We start from the raw sequence: 20569 nt of genomic DNA on the forward strand, positions 1-20569 counted from the left end.
CCCCCAAAAAATACATCGTCATCTTTGTGATAAAATCTAAACTCCCTGGACGCCATTAAATGCACTTCCCTATTTGACACAAGGTGCCTTTACAGCCTTTCTCTCTTTTTTTTTTTTTGGCGGTACGCGGGCCTTTCACTGTTCTGGCCTCTCCCGTTGCAGAGCACAGGCTCCGGACGCGCAGGCTCAGCGGCCATGGCTCACGGGCCCAGCCCCTCCGCGGCATGTGGGATCTTCCCGGACCGGGGCACGAACCCGTGTCCCCTGCATCGGCAGGTGGACTCCCAACCACTGCGCCACCAGGGAAGCCCCTCTTTCTCTATTTTGCAGCCAAATCCAACTGACATCTGCTTGCTCACCTGCCATCCTGCTATGAATTTCGGGCCCTCTCCCTGGAAGTTTCCTCTCCCCATCTCTACCAGCCAACTAACTATTCTCACTCATTTTTAAAGCTCCTTGTACCTAATACTTATTACCATGCAATGTGATAAGTTCTATAATAGAGGTACGTATAGCATTTATCACATTGTATTGTAATTTGCCCAATTAAATATCTTGACTTTGCCTTAATGGGGGGCTAGAGCCTGACACCGGAGCCAGGTTTTCTGGGTTCCAATCCCAGCTTGGTCTGTGACTATCTCTGTGATTTTGGTTATATCTGCACCTTATTTTCTTCATCTGTAAAAGCAGTATACTAAGTAGTATCTGGGCTATAGTGCTGTTAGATGAAAGTGTCTAGAACAGTGCTTGGCATGTTTAATAAGTTTTCAATGGGTGTTTCATTGTTTAGTTTTATATTAACTTCTGTATCTCCAGGGACATAAAATCAACATGCAATGGTGATTAAAAGAATAACAAGATCATCATACGAGCACCTCACTAATATGCAAATGACAATCATAATCAAAGAATGAAGATATGGAATTTGGAATATTACTTTAAGATTTCTCGGTCGGGCTTCCCTGGTGGCTCAGTGGTTGAGAGTCCGCCTGCTGATGCAGGGGATGCGGGTTCGTGCCCCGGTCCGGGAAGATCCCACATGCAGCGGAGCGGCTGGGCCCGTGAGCCATGGCCGCTGGGCCTGTGCGTCCGGAGCCTGTGCTCCGCAACGGGAGAGGCCAAAACAGTGAGAGGCCCGCGTACCGCAAAAAAAAAGAAAAGAAAAGAAAAAAACAAGAGGGGGCTTTCCTGGTGGCGCAGTGGTTGAGAGTCCACCTGCTGATGCAGGGGACGCGGGTTCGTGCCCCGGTCTGGGAAGATCCCACATGCAGCGGAGCGGCTGGGCCCGTGAGCCATGGCCGCTGGGCCTGTGTGTCTGGAGCCTGTGCTCCGCGGCGGGAGAGGCCACAGCAGTGAGAGGCCCACGTACCGCAAAAAAAAAAAAAAAAAAAAGATTTCTCGGTCAAAGACACATACAATTTAGCAAATGGTAATATTTCTAGTGGATGGATTGAAAGTCCTGAATGGTAGAGGCTCCTCTGGTTACTTTCAGTCCCTGCCTTACACCCCTCATGGGTTTCCCACAGTTTTCTGTCCTGCTCTGTGACCTTGGGGACAGGCTGCTATGGGCTGCAGTAGCTGGAGATCCTGTGCCCTCTGTGCATGGTTGGCTTGGCCAATGGGACTGGAGGATGGAAGAGGGTGTTGTGCTCTTTCCTGGCCCCTCCAGGTGGGGGGCAGGGCTGCATCCATCTGTGACCACAGCTCCCTTGGGAGGCTCAACGGGGTTCCAGCTCCACCTCCTCTCTCTTACTTGGCATGAGTGTTACCCTTGCTGATTTTGACAGGGTCCTTATCAACTGGGAAAGTCAGTGGTACAAATGCTGCCATAGATGCTCCAGGTCTTTGCTCAAAACCTGCCAACCCCCGCCTTTAGCAGGAATTAACATAAATCTTTAAGTTAAAGGGTCCAGAGATAAGAAAGGAAGCTATAGGGGCTTCCCTGGTGGTACAGTGGTTGAGAGTCCGCCTGCTGATGCAGGGGACATGGGTTCGTGCCCCGGTCCGGGAAGATCCCACATGCCGCGGAGCGGCTGGGCCCGTGAGCCATGGCCGCTGAGCCTGCGCGTCCGGAGCCTGTGCTCCGCAACGGGAGACGCCACAACAGTGAGAGGCCTGCGTACCGCAAAAAAAAAAAAAAAAGAAAGGAAGCTACAAACAAATAAAAAAAACCCAGATGGAACCAGCTGGGACCAAGATGGCAACGAATCTGACCTCCAACAGACCCTGAGTCTCATTAGACACTGATTTTACTACATTAGCTACTAAATGACACAACTACCCTGGCCATGACCGGACATTAAGGACCAAAAAAGGACAAGGGCGTGGCATCCTACTCCCTTGAAAAAGCCCTGCCCCTTCCCCAGTAGACTAATGCATAAGCATCTCCATCATTAGCCTCATTCCTGCTCCCCTTGTCTTTACTCCTAAAAATTAAGTCTCTTTCCTGGTGGGTGAGAAGTTGATCTGTGAACTTAGTTCCTGCTTCTCCGTTCTTTGGTTACTGAATAAAGCTTGTGCTGTGTCGTTCTCAGCTTTGGTTTCATTATTTGGTTGCTCCAACCAAAGGGAAAAAGAACCCTCCCCTGTTGCTGCAGAGAGCCTGGTGGGGCTAGGGTCCCAGCAGGGTCCATACAACTTAATTGGGTAATACACATAAGTCATGAAACAGCAATTACACGAATTCCTTTTAGGCTGAAGTTCAAAGAAACAGATTTTTTTTTCCGGTTTACTTAATGCGTGTATATAGAAATATCACCACATTTATTCATATTAGTATCTCTCGACGCTTGACTAGGCATAAAGGGAAGGAGGTTGAATCGCTGTGCCCCGTATGCAGGCTTTTGATTTCCGGTCTGTATCCCAGGGTATGCAAAACCCACACACAGGGAGCAGGAAGCAGAGAATTTCAAGCAGCTACAGTCAAGGAGGAGCTAGCAGGAGAAGGATCTGGTGCCAGAGGCCTCTCTGCCCATCTCTGGGGTAGTGCCTGACCTGGAGGTGGCAGTGTGAGAGGGGGCGGGCACTGTGTCAGTAACAAGCTGAGTGTGGAGCTCGTGCAGAGCTCAGTGCAAAGCTCCCAGGGGACATGCGTGTTTATTGCCGACACCGTAAGGGCTTTCAAACCAGAGATGACAAATAAAAGTGCGACCTTTGAGCAATGAATTGCACATGGAAGATACGAGCCCTCTGTCTTAACGGCCCTGGTACAAGGAAGTGGCTGGTGTGGCTTGTGGAACCATTCTCACTTATGCACCCAGTCGTCAATGAAATGTTATTTTGAACACCTCAAAGTGCCAGGCCTGTGCCAAAGTAAAATAAGACAGACCCATCTCTGCTTTCACGGAGCTTACGCTTTAAAGGGGACACAACAGACAAAACAGAGTGTGGGACACAAAAGAAGGGCCAGTGGACAGATAAAGAACCAGAATAATAATTTACAAAATGACCTCTCCCAGCCATACGCGAGCAATGTTTCCATCCTGGGTGATGTTTAATCCTGTAAAGCGGATCAGTTTTCTCCCTGTTTATTTCTGGTCTGCAGGGCCTCTCTGCAGAGGGGAGAGGAGGGCAGGGGGCAGAAGCCACTCCCCTTCCAGGCGGACTCCTGCTCTGGCCTGTCCTGCATCAGGGACAACTTGTAGCTTTACAATGTCAAGGCTGTGACTGTGATGAGCCCTGTAATCTTCTGGTCCCTGTTTTCTTATGAGTGATGTGTTGGTCCTAGGAAGTGTCATCTTCCTCACAGCCCACGTGGATCACGGGATAAAGGGTCCCAGCGGGGAGTGAAGAAGGAAGGCGGGCCAGGCGCCTACATCTGAGATCAGCCCCAGCCTTGCCCACCCTGCCGGTGGGGAGTGGCACCCGGTTGGGCAACAGAACTGAGAACTCGGGAGTCAGGTTTCCTCAGTGGCATCGACCCCTGACTGCAGGAACCACAGTGACAAAGCCTCAGGCAGGGGGCCTCACCACCCACTTGCTGCCCACACTTTGCGTAAGGCCCAGAGCGACTTCATTCAGGTGTTGAGCCCTCCTGCGTGCCCTTTGCCAAAATGGCCCAGCGCTCAGGGGTGCTCGGTTTTCTTATTAAATCCATTTGCCCCAAGGTGCAGGATGGCTTGTAGGAAAATACACAGAAGGAATAACTGCAGCGTTACCGTCGGGTTGAGATACCCACAGCCAAGCAGGGCCTCCCATTCAAAGCCACAGCAGGCTCGTACCCAGTGGCTCAAGTTCTCTCTGTGCGGCAGTGACGCCCAAAGGAAACCCTCTTCCTTCCCCCAGGACCTCTGAAGCACTGATGAGACAAGAGTCTGACCCCACGTGAGGGTGGTGGTACCATCTGGGACCAGTGCTGGCTCTGCATCCTGGCTCTTCTGCCAGCCCAGGGCTCAGGGGACTGAGGTTCAGAGTCAGAGCCTCGGATCGGAGGGGAGGCCCCGGCTCACTTCATGACAATTCATCATCCAACGTTGAGCTAAAAGGGAGCTCTCACCTGCATGAGCTCCGTTTACACTGCTAGTTGCTCAGTAAGGTACCTGCCATTTTGCTTCCGGGCTACACAGCAAATATTCTCAACAGGAGTGGGAACCTCAGCGGGTGAAATTCCTCACGTCCTTTCCTTTGCAAAGACAGAGGGTAACTAGCACTTCTGGGCCAGGCACTACGGGCCTCTGACCTTTATAAAGGATCCATCCAGAGAACTTTGCTAATTCTTAAAACATCCCTGTGGTGTCCTTCCTCCAAGCGCTGAACTGTAGCAGACATATTGACACGGGCTGCTCCAGCCAGAGATGGTCAGAGACAGCAGAGTCAGGACGAAAGAAAGCAGGGGCTGGGCAGTTGGCGAGGTGCTTTCCCTGGTGGAAAGTGACTGAGCAGGCCAGGAGTCCAGTGTTTCTCCTGTGCTTTTCATCAGACCTTTGCCTGTGGCCTTCCCCTGCGTCTGTGCTGAGACATGCTGGATCCCAAGGTTTCCTCCAGAACACTGGGTTCCCTTCACGCCGCCAGGGCGCTCACCCCCATGAACCTCTGCCACCATCCAAATGCAGCTCCCTTGGTCATCTGAAAGCTCTCCCTACCCTGGTGTCCTAAGCTCCGTCCTCCCAATCCTGGGCTCTGAACCCCTGGGGACCCCTTTCTATTGCCTGCACACCTCCTCTGGCCGCCACCTTCTCAGACTGTCTTCTTCCGCATTAGCAGGTCCTCGTCGGAGCACCTCCTTCTCTGTCCCATTCCTCCCAGGCTAAGCGCTCTGACCACTCCTCCTTCCTTTTTTAAAAAAATATTTATTTATTTATTTGGTTGTGTCGTGTCTTAGTTGTGGCTCACGGGCTCCTTAGTTGTGGCTCACCGGTTCCTCAGTTGTGGCATGTGAACTCTTAGTTGCGGCATGCATGTGGGATCTAGTTTCCTGACCAGGGATCGAACCCGGGTCCCCTGCATTAGGAGCGTGGAGTCTTAACCACTGTGCCACCAGGGGAGTCCCTGGCCACTCCTTCTTACCTCCCCCCAGGGACCTTTGGCTCCGCCCGTCCCTGACACATCAGCATGGGCCACCTCTCTGCGAGCTCCCATCTCCTCCCATGGCTGAGCCACTCCTGCTGTGTTGGTATCTCTCAAACTCAGTTTCCAGCCCAGCTCCCCTCCTGCTGCCCAGGGCCATATTCCAGTTACATACTAATACATCCGTGTGTATTTATAAGGGAAACTGCAAATTCTACGTGTCAAAGGGTGAATTCCTCATCCTTCCTCTAAGTATCATCTATTTCACATAACTCCCATCACCCTGAATGATTCCAGTCCAACGCACGGTGCAACCAGAAACTTTGAACTTATTCTATATTTCTCTCTCCCCCTCACCTCAACATTAAACCAGTGAACCAATTAGTTAAGTCTCTTCTCCCTCCGAGAAGTTCCCAAAGTCAGTCCCCTCCTCTCTCAGACCCTGCTTCTGCCTCAGTTCTGACCGCCTGTTTCTCCCCAGGATGCATCAACAGCTTCGGAGCTAGTCTCAGCTCTTTCCAGCCTTCCCTCCTCAACATTTTCCCCACATTACAGCAAGATTTACTTTTTGAAAACACAAATCCAATGATAGCATTCTCCCAATGGGATGAGACCATCTGCCTCTCTGTCTCCAGCCTCATTCCCACCACAACCCCAAAGGCCATTCTTGGCTCTGATCCATCTACACTGCTTGCCGAAGGCTCTGTTCCCTCCCACGCCTTTCGAGTGTTGCTTCCAATTCGGGATCCTCAGAACGTCTTTTCTCCCCTTCTCTGCCTAGTCTCCTACTCAACCGCCCCTTAAGGCTTGGCTCGTACACCCACTCTCTCTAGAAAAAAAAAAAAGATGGCACAATTATCCCCTCTTTTTATGAGATCCCCTGGTTTCACTCCCCACTCCCCCATCCCTTGCCTTGGGCTGAGTGAGACATTTTCCCTTGTGACTTAATACAATTCCCAGGCTTATATATGCATCTCGGGGCGCTCTCTCTCTCTCAAACACACACACACGTGTATTATGTATGCATAACCTGGTATTTAAGATATCACAGTGGAATTACTGATTTACTCACATGCTCCCCCCTTGAGGGAGGAGATCTCATTCACTTCGTCTTTGTATCCTCCTAGCACATAGCACATGCTTGATTTATAATTGCTTAATTAATGAAGGTATCCCACAACACCCGGCATAGTCCTTCCTATATGCTACGATATTTGATGAAAATATTTCCTGACTCTAATTCATGACCTTCAAGGCACCATCTTAAATTTCATGCTCACAGACTAAGAGAATTAAGGGATTATATGAAGTATAATCTGTACATATATATTCGTGTGGCATGGGGTACGGCACTCTCCACTGCTGGAGTGAACCCTGCCTGAACGTGACTAAGTTAGATGTGGCCTTCAATTCTCATTCCTATGTCCTCTCAGTGGCCACTTCCTGCTCTGCCTGCCCCATCTACGTGTTTCTGCCTCCCAGGTTTCATCATCCCCTTATTTGATAAGTTATAGGAAAAGGAACAACAAAGGGCCACATTTGCTTCTTCACCTGCGGAGAGTCAAGAGACCTACTGTAACACTTGATGCAGACATGCCTGCTTCAGCTCAAGAACTTCAGAGCTGACACATGCAGATCAGTGAAGTTAGAACACACCCTCGCACCATACACAAAAATAAACTCAAAATGGCTTAAAGACTTAAATACGAGACATGACACCATAAGTTCTTAGAAGAGACCATAGGCAAACATTCTCTGACATAAATCGTACCAATGGTTTCTTAGGCTAGTCTCCCAAGGCAATAGAAATAAAAGCAAAACTAAACAAATGGGACCTAATCAAACTTACAAGCTTTTGCACAGCAAAGGAAACCATAAACAAAATGAAAAGACAATCTACGGACCGGGAGAAAATATTTGCAAATGATGTGACCAATAAAGGCTTAATTTCCAAAATATACAAACAGCTCATACAACTCAATAACAAAAAAGCAAACAACCCAATTAAAAAAATGGGCAGAAGACCTAAAGAGACATTTCTCCAAAGAAGACATGCAGATGGCCAGTAGGCATATGAAAAGATGCTCAATATCACTAATTATTAGAGAAATGCAAGTCAAAACTACAATGAAGTACCACCTCACGATGGTCAGAATGGCCATCATTAAAAAATCTACAAATAACAAATGCTGGATGGGGTGTGGAAAACAGGGAACCCTCCTACACTGTTGGTGGGAATGTAAGTTGGTGCAGCCACTATGGAGAACAGTATGGAGGTTGCTCAGAAGACTAAAAATAGAACTACCGTATGATCCAGCAATCCCACTGCTGGGCATATACCTGGACAAAACTATAATTCAAAAAGATACATGCACCCTTATGTTCATAGCACACTATTTACAATAACCAAGACATGGAAACAACCTAAATGTCCATCAACAGATGAATGGAAAAAGAATATGTGGTACACACACACACACACACACATATATACATACAATGGAATACTACTCAGCCATAAAAAAGAATGAAATAATGCCATTTGCAGCAATATGGATGGACCTAGAGATTATCATACTAAATGAAGTAAGTCAGAAAGAGACAAATACCATATGATATCACTTATATGTGGAATCTAAAATATGACACAAATGAACATATCTACGAAACAGAAACAGACTCACAGACATACAGAACAGATTTGTTGCCAAGGGGGAGAGTTGGAGGGGGTGGGATGGATTGGGAATTTGAGATTAGCAGATGCAAACTATTATATATAGAACAGATAAAAGGTAAACAGCAAGGTCTTACTGTATTGCACAGGGAACTATATTCAATATCCTATGATAAACCATAATGGAAAAGAATATGAAAAAGAAAAAAATATAGATCTGAATCACTTTGCTGTAAAGCAGAAATTAACACAATGTTGTAAATCAACTATACTTCAATAAAATAAATTCTAAAAAATGAAAAAAAAAACGAAAAAAGAACTTCAAAGCTGAGAGTGTTTGGAGAGAGAGGTCATGGGCTGTAGCTGGCAGCCGTAGCAGAGGTGGGTGGTTCTGTTGCCATAAAACCAAAATATGGGGATTTGGGCCATACGCCCAGCAGGCCCAGGTGTCACCCGAGAAGCACCCTTCACCAGCAGCCCCATGACACACCATCAATAAGCAATGTCAGACAAAAACCCACATCAGCAGTTTCCGAGACTTGTTTCCCTCCTCATGGCAGAAGGTCCTGCAGTGAAGTCAGGGGTACTTTTCGAGTCAGGTGTGGTGGTGACACAGTAGGAAGGTGCAGGCATCCCAGATGTCCCATGCAGCATTCTGGAGACTTCTAACACCCATATCTGAGGTATCTCACCCACAGAACTACACAGAATTGACTGATACTGATCTTCTTACTCATTTCAGTAAGTGGCAACTGATGTCTCAAGAAGAGGACCAAAGAGATATTGGATTTTCAAGTCAGAAGGATGCTGAGAGATCATCTGACCCAACAGACTTATTTTACAGCAAGATGCAGAAGCTGATGGCCACCGTGTGAAAGCCATTGGTCCAAATCAGAGAATTTCCTACAAATACCTTCAAGAAGCCTCTGCAGGGGACTCTTAGGATTTTAGTAGAATTATCAACATTCGGAACCTATGTCTACTTACCTTCGCATCTCCTCAGAAGGCAATGACAGTATCTTATATCAATTTGCAGTTGATAGGAAATTTGTATGTCTTTAGTAATTTATTTTGTATTCTGAGTGAAGACTGGCAGAGAACCTTCGCTCTAGTGCCTTGTTATTCACTCCCATCAGCCCTCATGATATCGGGCCGCTGCTCCAAACACAGTGGCCCTCAAGAAACACCACTGTCTTCTGACTAAGGAAGACCAGAACTTTCCAACACGAGAAAGTAAAAATTCCAGCTCTTACCACTCAAGATGGTTTTCTACAAACGCAGACATGGGGCTGATCTGCACGGTGTAGGTGTCATTGGCGGAGTACTCGAAGAGTCCATAGTAAGGGTTGAAGAGCTCCTGAGACAAAAGGAAGAAGAACTCTCGCGAAGGACCACTGTAATCCAGGCTGCAAAGGAAGCAGAGGCCCGGGAAGCTCATTACGTGCGAGAGGCGGGGGACCTGTCCCTAGGCAGGGGCTGGCTTGCCCTTTCAGAGTCAGTGCTAGGAAAGCAAAGAGCAGCCTCTGCTCTTTACAGTGGATCCCAAGGGAAGGATAATTTGCTGTAGAAAATGAGAATGCAGTGATTGGTTTGGGGATGATGTCCTTACTAGACGGCCATGCGCCAATGCTATGGCAGTGTTCCTTAACCTCTGTCCTCAATCATATCATACCTTTTGGATAAAACACACAACTGGCCCATTCAAAACCGGGACTTCATTGTGGGAGGTACAAAAGAATTTCCTGTGATGGTGCATGTGTGCATGTGTATAAATTGAAAACACTTTCAAATCCATTCTGCTGTGCCCTCCTGGGTGGCCTTGCCCTCCACGGTGGAGATGGCTTGCCAAGAAATCACTGAAATTATATGAAAAATTCGGTATGTAGTTATATACGTGCGCTCTTGGGGGAAGAGTTCTTTGATCAGAAACTCAGAAGGGTACCCACATGAGAAAGTAAAGATGCAGTAGTTTAGGTCTGTCTTTTTGGCTTATACTTTGACCATGTGACCTCAGACTCTAGAACATGCCAATCATCTTAGGCTTTTAGAGAACATGAAACCTAAAGATTGGCAACACCTGGAGAGAAAGGCCTCCTGGGAGGACATGATCAGAATCACCTTGGGGCAAAGGCTTAGAGACATCCTGCTCCTTCTTGAGAAGAATCACCCAGGATCTGGGGTCTCTGGTCTACCCACACTAAGGTGTCTCCATAAAAGTGCTGGTGCCTCACCCCTCCTCTCCAACAAAGGTGATGTAGAGCTTGTTTCGCTGGAGCTCCTTCCGGGAATAGGCCATAACCTGATTGAAGGTTCCCTCCAACAGGTGGTCTCGCCGAATGATGAGCCTGGAAAGGAGAAGAAGTCATGTGGGTGGTGAGCGGGTGCTCGGGCTCCGATGTTAGGGAGTGTTCTAGGCGAGCTGTGGGGACCCAGGCTGATGGTCTCATGGCCCAGCCTCTCCAACAAGGTATAGATTCCGTCAGTTCAGCTATGGCCTTATGTTGACACTCTTTTCAAAACCATGAAAACACAAGGACAACATGCACTTTCATAATGGGACATATTCCATCATGTTGGACTACCTTTAGGATTCTTGTTTTTTATTTATTTTTATTTTTTTGTGGTACACAGGCCTCTCACTGTTGTGGCCTCTCCAGTCGCGGAGCACAGGCTCCGGACGCGCTGGCTCAGCGACCGTGGCTCACAGGCCTAGCCACTCTGCGGCATGTGGGATCTTCCCGGACCGGGGCACGAACCCGTGTCTCCTGCATTGGCAGGCGGACTCTCAACCACTGCGCCACCAGGGAAGCCCTAGGATTCTTTTTGATCAATTCCAAAAAGAATCTCTTAAGTTGGATTCCTGAGTTTGGGTTTGGCTTTTCAAGATGAAAATAATAAACCCAAAGTGGAAAAGACCACAACTCTTTACTTAGATCCGAAGATCAAAGCTATTTGACTAACGAGTAGGTAAATTTGTCCCAAGAATGTGTAAAGGGAAACATACGATTTTTTAATTTAGTTCAAGATACAGATGTTTTCTGTAAAGGTCTACCATTGATTTTATACATGGTTTTGTTGAAATCTACTTTTCTTTCTCCCTCTCCTTCCCTTCTCTTCTCTTCCTGCCTCCCTTCCAATTTCTTAACTTCCTTTCTTCTTTCTTTCCAACTTCCTAACTTTTTCTTTCCTCCCTTCTATGAAGATGACTGATACTACACCATGGCATCCAATCTCCAAACACATAATACCAAGTTATAGGGGAGAAAAGGATAGAAACATCTACCATCTGAGTTCAGTGCCAAGCACTGGAGCACTCACTTAATTTTCCCTGGACCCTGACCAAATCCTTTGGCTTCCAGTTTTCGGTAGAAATTGCGGAGCTTGGCCTCAAAGTCTCTCCTGTAGGGTGAAGGGGCTCTTGCACTGGCTCTCTGTAAACCTGCAGAGAGAAGCACACAGGCTGAAGGTCATCATCTTTTATTGAAGAACAAATATGCAGGGCAACGGAGGAGAAAGGGCCAACCAGAGGCACAGTCCTGCATCTTCGTGTTTTACTTCTCCAAGACATTTCCCTTCATTTCTGTCACTCCCTCAGTTACTTTTATAATAAACAGGTATAATATAATAAAGAGAAAACTGAATTCTGAGGACAGTAGATATTTATGCCTTCCACTCCATTTCAAGTTGCTTTTCTCTTCAGAACACCTCGATGAGCATATTTCTTGGTCTAAGTTATGCTGGAATATTCTAAAACAACATAAATCAAACTAGACTCTTGTACGTTACTATATTATAAGAAGTGGTTGTCACTATAATGAAGCAACTAGGATTGTAATATATGTGGACTTTGTACTCCTCTAACTATATTGACGCTAAAATAAATATACATGTCCCTTAGGCCCCAGCGCACGCAGGAGTTTATATCAGATTACCTTGCACTGTAAAAGCAAAATTAATAACAATTGTTAATAATAATCCCTTACTCTTTACAGAAGAGAGTTTTTGTATCACTGAGAGTGCTTTGTAGATGCTTTATCATCTTTATGTACCTTTTAATGAAAAAAGGAATGGAAAAAATAACACTCTTCTCTAAGTTTCGCAGATGGCTATGATCGTGGTTTGCCCCTTCAATAACTATTCATTAGTTTATATTCCAGGTACTGAATTTATAATCTAGATAAAACTGATACAACCAAACTCACAGAAATGAGATTATTATTATTAGTTGAGATGATTCCTACCCATGAAGGAAAGGAACTTAGTTCTTTGAGGTCACAGAATACTCTGGCCAAGTTCAGGAAGGCTTCCCTGGGGAACAGCTGAAGGATAAGTAGGCATGAATTAGATTGAGTGAGTTAGGAAGGGCTTCCACTTAACTTAAGAGAAGAGATGAGCTGGGGGAAGAGCAATCTAGGTAGAGGACCAGCACAGGCAAAGGTACCGTGGCAGGATGGAAAATGGTGCTCCAGTCTATCTGGAGCATAGGGTGTGAGGACCAGAGTGATGCAAAACAAGGCTTGAGAGGTGGGCGGGAGACAGATCAAACAGGATAAGGTACACTGTATTAAGCAATTTTGTTTAATGTTAAGCGCAACAGGAAAGCCGTTGTGTGGGGATCAACGTGATGTGTCTTGAGTTATGAAAACCTTTGTCTTTCTGCAGTAGAGAGAAAACACCGGAGAGGCCCAGAGTGGATTTAGACAGTCTGCACTGCACTAGGGTGGTGTCAGTGGAGATGAGAAATGGGACTACATCGAAAAAAAAAAAAGAAGAAGAAGAAGAAGATAGATTGGAGATGTGTTTAGGAGGCAATGAACTGGATATTGGTAGTGAGGCCCAGGTGGGTTTCAGACATCATAATGGAATGGCCTGTGGTGACATTCACTGAGATGGGGACAAATGGAAGAAGCACAGATGGGTGAGATCACGAGCTTGGTCTTTGACGGCAGTACGTTTGAATGCTTGATTGGAAAAAGACACATCTTGAGAGAGAGGAGAAAAAAACCTGGCACAGAGTCTTGAGGATGGTTGGAAGGGAAGGATGAGTCCGCAAAGGTGGCCGAAGACGTAGATGAAATGCCCACAGCTTGTGTCCCAGAAGCCAACTGAAGAGGTGACTTAAGGGGAGGAGCCATCAGTAGTGTTAAATGTGGCTGAAAAGTCAGGAGGAGGGCTGAGAATTACCCATAGGACTGGGTACCCAGAGCTTGCCGCGACCTTAGTGAAGGCGCCCCCTCCAATGCACAGATGTGAAGGGGGAGAGGGAGGTGGCAGCATTGGTAGGCTTGTAAGATAGGCAGCAGGCATTTGAGACAGTTTCTGTCTAAGGGCTTCAATTTTCTCAGTGAAGGAAGAAGGCACATCATTTGCCAGGAGAGCCCCAGGGGTTGGAAGTTTGAGAGGAGCGGCAACGTTTGAAATAGCAGTAGAGAAGAGCATACGTTTACCAGTGAAATGTGGTTGAATTTTCTTTTGGGTGTTTATGGTCCATGTGAGGTGGAGAGATGACTAATTTATAATTGATAATCTGCCTTGTCAGGTGAATTTGCCCAAGAATGCCTGACTACAGAGGTAGGGGAAGCAGATATTAAGGTGACCTACGAGTGGAACTCTGTAAATGAAATGGAGAGGATCGGGGAGCTCAGGGCATTGTCAAGAAATGATGAACCAGGGATCCTATGCTGGATGAGGGAGAGGCAGTTAGAAAGGAGAGGCGTCCGTGAACTGGAGGTCCTGATGAGGGCACAGGGTGGTATCGGGGAGAGCAGCTGAATAAGCATGTTGGATGGGAGTAGGATGCTTGAGTCAGTGACGTCAGAGATGACAACAAGACAGGAAGGGGATTGTGGGACAAGTGGTTGAGGAGGAGGAGGGCAGGGCAGACAAGGAAGCCCAGAAAGTGGGAGGCCAAGGAACTGCATGGGTGCCCTGTGGATGCTGATGTCATCCAGGATGGCGGAAGGACTTGGGGAGGAGAGGGAGACTGTGAGACGGGTGCCACAGTCTTTAAGAATGAGAAGAAGGTCGGTGGATGACAGCAACTAGGGGCAGAGATATGGCTGATCTGTGTTAGCAAGGAGGCACACGGGGCACCAGCGGCACCAGTCTCACCAGCAAGTCCTGCAGCATCTGAGGTGTGGGGGGAACCAACAGCCACTTGAAAAGGAAAGAGTCTCTGCTGAAATACCACGTTTCAGGACATAGGTAGAACTAGAACACAAGTCTGTAGGTGCAAGTATAGTTTTCTGCCATCAGATTACGGTATATTTTATAATACAACTTTCATTACTGCTGGTACTACCACTATGGCCCATGGTCCCTACGATGCAGTTTTCTAATAATTTAAGCTTTACAAAGTGCTTTGGCATGTATGAGTCACTATGTTGCCCCAGGTAAATGTCATAAAGGTCTGGAAAAATGGGAATTGTAAAGTTTAACCTCAAAATGCCTGGCTTACATAGTCTAGGACCCCAAGGTCAAAGCTAGGAGAGTAAAGAATTAAGCACTTTGACAACATGAACTGGATGATTCTTTGCGTTCACGGTGTCAGTAACGCCTGCATCAGGAAGGTTGATTCCTTTTATAAAACTTATCCAAATAATCCGCAGTTAGCAAGTAACTCTTTATACTCCCTTATTTTTTCTATTTGCAGTATGATATCTCCCCCGTGTAATGATACTCTACCAAAGGTACGTAGACACTCTACTGCCAAAGGTTTGGACCAAGATGTAGACACATTATCAGGCTGGGACCATCTCTACAACAAGATGGCAGATCATCATGCAGACCGACAGGTCCCCCAGATGGAGGGCTCTGCCCCCCAGAAGGAAGTCATCCTGTGCACACTGGAGACAACTGATTGTCCTGATGCTGGCTCTGACAAAGCTCCGGGTCCTCCTTTTCCCAAGCCGTGTCATCTCAGCTATGCTGTACGTCAGACGCAGCACACGTGGGACATTTCCTCAGCAATGCTACTGATACACTTGTTTGGAGGAAGCCCTAACAAGGAGATACTGACTTAAAAACAGATTTTAGGAATTAGCGAAACTACCTCTAAGAGATAGTCCTGAACAACATGACGGGGGTCATTCTGAACAAATGAAAAGATATTCTAGTTTTAGAGACCTAGGGCAGTATTGAGTGACACTAGCTGAATGAGACATCCCTTCTGGGGGACACAGCGTATTGCTAAATTCTGTTTTTCTTCTCCATTTCCCCCCGGCTTCAAAAGCCAAGTTTGAACTCTAACTCTGGAGGTCATAAGATAAGAAGTTACTAGATTGTTCAACTACACCAACACCCATGACAATGTGATCTTGTAAACCAAGACAATGGGGAAAAACTCTTCAGTATCTGGATCCCATGTGGGAGTACGGATTTGACTAAAGCTAATTATCTTGACGAACCCAGGAAATACTGGCTTCTTTTTCCGCTAAACGGTTCAATAGATATTTCCTCATTTGGAATGGAAAATACCCACAAAAAATATCATGAGTTCTAATTCTAAGTTCATTCTAATACACAAAGGAAACTCTAGGGAAACAATTTCACATCATGTTACAAACTTCTTTGGCACCTTCACGGGGGCACAATGGTGGTCCCTAGTAAGCATGTAACCTAGTGACTCCTTTATGACTTAATAGAAAGTTACTCAAATTGGTATCTAATAACATTCCGATTCATGAGGCAGAATGTTCCAGAAAGGGCTCTTCCCTTTTAAACGCTCAGAGAGTGTGTTTTAGAACAAAACAGCGATTTAGAGCAGGGGTCTGCAGACTTTTTCTGTAAAGGGCCAGATAGTAAATATTTTAGGTTTTGGGGGCCATACGGTCTCTGTCGCTCTGCTGTTGTAGCATGAACGTTGACACAAAATATATAGATAAATGGGTGCGGCTGGGTTCCAATAACATTTTATTGATAGACACCAAAACATGAATTTCATATAATTTTCATGTCATGAAATATTGGTTTAGTGAAAAATGTTTTCAAATCATTAAAAAATGCAAAACACATAATAGCTTGGGGTCATTACCGAAACAGGTGGCACTGTGTCAACACCCAACTTAGTGTGCAGATGATCAGAAAATTGAGAGGGGACTAAGGGAGAGAGGGCACCTTCATCAGGTGGAAACACAGGTGGCCACTTGCAGGAGACAGAATGCCAGACCCTCACGTTACCTGGGGAGTTCTGAGGTGACGAGCAGGGTGAACAGCGGGGAGAGAAGCTGTACCCAGGGTGGAAGGCAGCCTGCAGGGGGACATAGGACATAATCTCTTCTTCAAAGAGACTGCAAAGTAAAAAAAAAAATTTAAAGTTGGTTCTCTGTCCATGAGAGCATGTTCACAAATTGGTGTAAGAGTGGTTACAATTCTCACGAGACAACAAAAGCACTTAGATTCACTTAGATGGGCACATCCCGGCATGCAAACTCTCCCTGTCATTTTAAATCCTAATTAATCCTACAACAAGGTCTCCATCAAGTACCATATGTAGCTCTTGATACCCCAGTCTTACATGTAGAGAAGGAGGTGAATAGCAGGTATAAGGGTGGGAGCCCTACTTCAGTTGCAGCCACTAGAATATTCTAGAACAAGCAACGTGTGTTTCAGTCTGGGCTGTCCTGGAGAACTGCCCAGAGCAGCTTTTCCAGTTGCTTTTCCAGAACTGTTTCAGGCTCAGCCCCTTACCTCAGCAAAATGACCAGATCTGCATCACAGGACAACTTTTCAAGCCCATGATTACCCTCGGTCCGAATGTAATGGATTTTCTCCCTAGAATAATGTGGGAAGGAAAATAAGAATTACACACCGATGCATAAGTTAAGGAACGAAACCCATTCTGATCCCCCTTTCTCTTCCAATAGGGCTGAACAGTGATGGTCTAATGTCCAGAGTATTTCGAGGTATTTAAGTTCATATTGAAGGTTCCCATGATGCTCTCCAAGGGATCACCTTTCCTCAGACTCACACGGGGACAGAAGCCAAGGAGCACAACACAGGTAGGTCCTCAGAGAGCCACACAGTTGGGAGTGGAGCTGGGGTGGAATGTTGTGGGTTCACGGCATCTTGGAAGCCATGGGAAGAAAGAGTGACGAGGTGTCTCCTGAGAAACCTTATGCCTGATGGAAAATGAATTAACTCCACACTCAGTCCAGAGAGGGTCTGGCCCCAGAATACAAGAGAGTCTTCCAGGTCAATCTGAGTATAGGCATCAATTTCTCTCTGTTTAATTACAACTCATGCATTCTTTTTCACAACCTCCAACTCCAACCTGGCAAAATGATTCCAGTAAGTCTATGGATAAATAGCGTTTCTTTTGATCAAATGAACTTTGTAATGTGCTTCTCTGACATTCAGATATTCAAAGATTACAAACACTATGGCCAAGAATCATTCCCTTATAGGTATGCTTCAAAGAAGTTAAAAGTTTTTCCCTTTTCTTGAAGAGATGCAGCAGAAATCTGAGAAGACTTAAGGATTGATTTTTTAAAAATATTTCACTTTTTTCCTTTTTTTGTTTAAATTTTTGAGATGATTTTAGAGTCACATGTACTTGTAAGAAATTAATAAAGAGTGGTCTAGTATACCGTTTAATCAGTTTCCTCTAATGAAAGATTAAAAATAAATCTATTAATAAAAATACTATAGATACAACTTTTTTCTCTCTCTGATTATAGTAATGTGAATCCAAATCTTCATCATAACTTGCATATTTTCAGGTAAAAATATAATGAACTTGACATTTTGGTGTGGGTATTTTTAAGAAGACAAGAGAAACTTTTTGGCTTCTACAAAGATACACAAAATGGGAGTAAACAGAGATGCACTGTGGTCCAACCTGAAGTTATGGGTAGAGTACTGCTGCAGTAAATGCCATCTCCAAAACCTGTGGGTGATCATAGTGGCTCCTCTGACCAGGGACTTGGAAACTGGAGCAGACCTGTCCACACATCATTTTTCAGGGAGGAGGTGGAAGCCTGGCCAAGGGTACAAGCATCAAGCCTCCTCCACCAGCTGCTTCTCCCTCCACATCCCTGTGCCCTTGACTCCGTGTGCCTGAGCACTGTCCTGCAATCCTGACAGCATCTCACAGCCCTCTTGTTTGGAGGATTCTCGTGGACCCTGTTCCTCTGGTTTACCAACTGCAGCCCCACGAGGGACTCTCAAATTGATGTGTTCCCCCAGTGGCAATGTCCCTGGGGCAGGTCACCCTGCTGCCCCAAGGGACCCACATCTGGGCAAGCCCCTGGTCTCCCTGCCTGGGGAAAAAGGGGGAGAACATTCTAGGGGGTCACTCTTTATTCCCTGGGTTCCTGGGGAAACAAAGTCCAAAGAGAGTCAAGTCCATGAGGGCAGGAGAGCACCCTTCCCAGCCACGGGAAGTGGCACCCTCTATAGTGGTTCTATCATCACCCTACCTACTCAGACCACACACACGTATCAGAAAGCCAAGCAGAGTTTTCTGAGAGCTTTGGTTGTTCTTCACGGGACATTACACCCTCTGTCATGTATGTGAAAATCTCATGCAGACCTAGTGTTCTGAGGGGCCTCCAAATGTCCCTGGGTCCAGACCAAAGGCACTGAGACCTGGGGGAGATCTCTGAGGGTGAGAATGCCAACCGCCTCTCCTACACGCATCCCATCAGGAAAACTCCAGTGTAGAGCTCAGGTCAGTAGAGCCACCTGCCTCCTTGACATCCTGGCATCTTTATCTGTGGCCTCAAAGACCTTAAAACTCAATATCCACAAGGAAATCCTTGCCATCCTTCCATCACTATCACTCAATTCTGATCATGTCCTTCATGGCCCATAATACAATCTATAGCTCTATATTTGGCTTTAAAAAAAAGTCACACTTGTCTATCATCCGTCTTCCCCAATAGACAGTAAGTCCCATGAGAGAAGGACCGATGTCTGTTTGGCTTAGATACTGGGTACACAGCCCTCGCACAATCCTGATTCAGAATAGCCGCTCAATAAAAGCACTAGTTGAAGGAAAGACAGAATGAATGAGGACGGCTACCATGACCCTGAAACTTAACAGATGTCATTAACCCCTGGGTTTTATGCCTCCGTCTTCCCTCTCCCCATGCGGTTTCCTTATGCTTCGTTACTTCTGCTGAACACAGTTTTCTGAGAACTCATCCTCCACCCTCTAACCCAACGACTGGCTTTGCAAACCCAAGACAGTGGATCCATGGCTCCTGGAGAATAGCAGTGACCATGGGGTCATGGTCCCCATGTGGGAACCACAGAGGAAGCAGTAAGTTAGTTCTTCCTCTGGGCAGAGTCATGGGGAGAGGAGGTTTTCCTTTCAACTACTGGATCTTTAAAGTCAAGCTGACTCACCCTCACACCACATCTAGGCGCAGGCAGAGGCCTAGTCATAGGCACACTGCCCTGTTTTTTGGATTCTTAAACCTGACACCCTGAAGAGCAAACTCTTGCTCTTGTTCTGCCTTTTGGATTCCATGACCTCTTACGTCAGTTTCTGATGTCACTGTGGGCTTTCTGGTTTTGATGAGCTCTTTGGGTTTTCAACCTGGGGTCTACAGGTCCTTTAGGATCCATTAACTCTTTGAAATTATATGCAAAGATTTATGTTCGTATATGGAGGAGAGTCTATAAGAGCTTTCATCAGACTCTCAAAGGAGTCCTTAACCTTAAAAAGGTTATTAGTTTCTACATTAATTTCCAATATTTTTCCAGTTCCAATATTCCCTAATTCCAAGTCACCCACATCTGGAAAATCATAATTGTACAATTCCACACTGCAACCCCCCCCCCCCCCGCCCGCCAGAGGTTTCTTAGATTCTGTTATAACTTGATACTACACAACAGTGCTGAAATTGTTTACTTCCCTTCAGAAACACATTCCACTCTTCTACACAGGGGATTAATTTGATTACTTTAAAAATGATTTAAACAGGACTCTAGGGCCTTTGGGGAGCTCACATTTCTCCCAAAAGTAAGCAGTGAACTCCTTATTTAGTGGTAGAATCTGTAACGTAGAAATGTTCAAGAGCAGTGATGTGTCAGAAAGTTTTCAGATAGTACAACACCTCTGAAAATCCCTTGGAAATTCCCTTAAATTATTATGTACCGTGAGCCAGAGAGCAGCCCACGAATGGACCGAGGATGGCCCTGCCTTCCGTGACACAGTAATAAAACTTGGGCAGAGGTGAACACAAGTGGAAGTGATGATCAGTCAAGCTGAAGTCCTTTTGTTCACTCAAAAAGTAATCAGTGTTTCCTATCTTCGAAGTAGAGGAACCAGGCTCTGAGGCAAGAGTGGTTCAAAGACTAAGAAGATATAGACCCTGCCCTAAGACACTTCCAGTGTCGTAGGAAGACATTAGTACATGGTAGAATACGAGGGATAATGGAAAA

The 20569-nt window shown here is 46.1% G+C and overlaps 1 protein-coding gene across 3 annotated transcripts in view; it reads right to left on the minus strand.

Annotated features, from left to right (window-relative positions):
- Window positions 1-20569, minus strand: part of HECW1 (HECT, C2 and WW domain containing E3 ubiquitin protein ligase 1) — a 477497-nt gene that overhangs the window by 47628 nt on the left and 409300 nt on the right. For all 3 annotated transcript variants that reach the window (XM_067745847.1, XM_067745845.1, XM_067745846.1), the window contains 5 exons: window positions 16868-16951; window positions 16358-16467; window positions 11498-11618; window positions 10411-10524; window positions 9433-9585 (listed from right to left, as the gene is read on the minus strand). In XM_067745847.1, the coding sequence (XP_067601948.1) occupies window positions 9433-9585; window positions 10411-10524; window positions 11498-11618; window positions 16358-16467; window positions 16868-16951 (582 nt within the window). The remainder of the gene's footprint in view (window positions 1-9432; window positions 9586-10410; window positions 10525-11497; window positions 11619-16357; window positions 16468-16867; window positions 16952-20569) is intronic.

Source organism: Pseudorca crassidens, chromosome 8 (assembly GCF_039906515.1).
Source record: "Pseudorca crassidens isolate mPseCra1 chromosome 8, mPseCra1.hap1, whole genome shotgun sequence".
Taxonomy (NCBI): Eukaryota; Metazoa; Chordata; class Mammalia; order Artiodactyla; family Delphinidae; genus Pseudorca; species Pseudorca crassidens.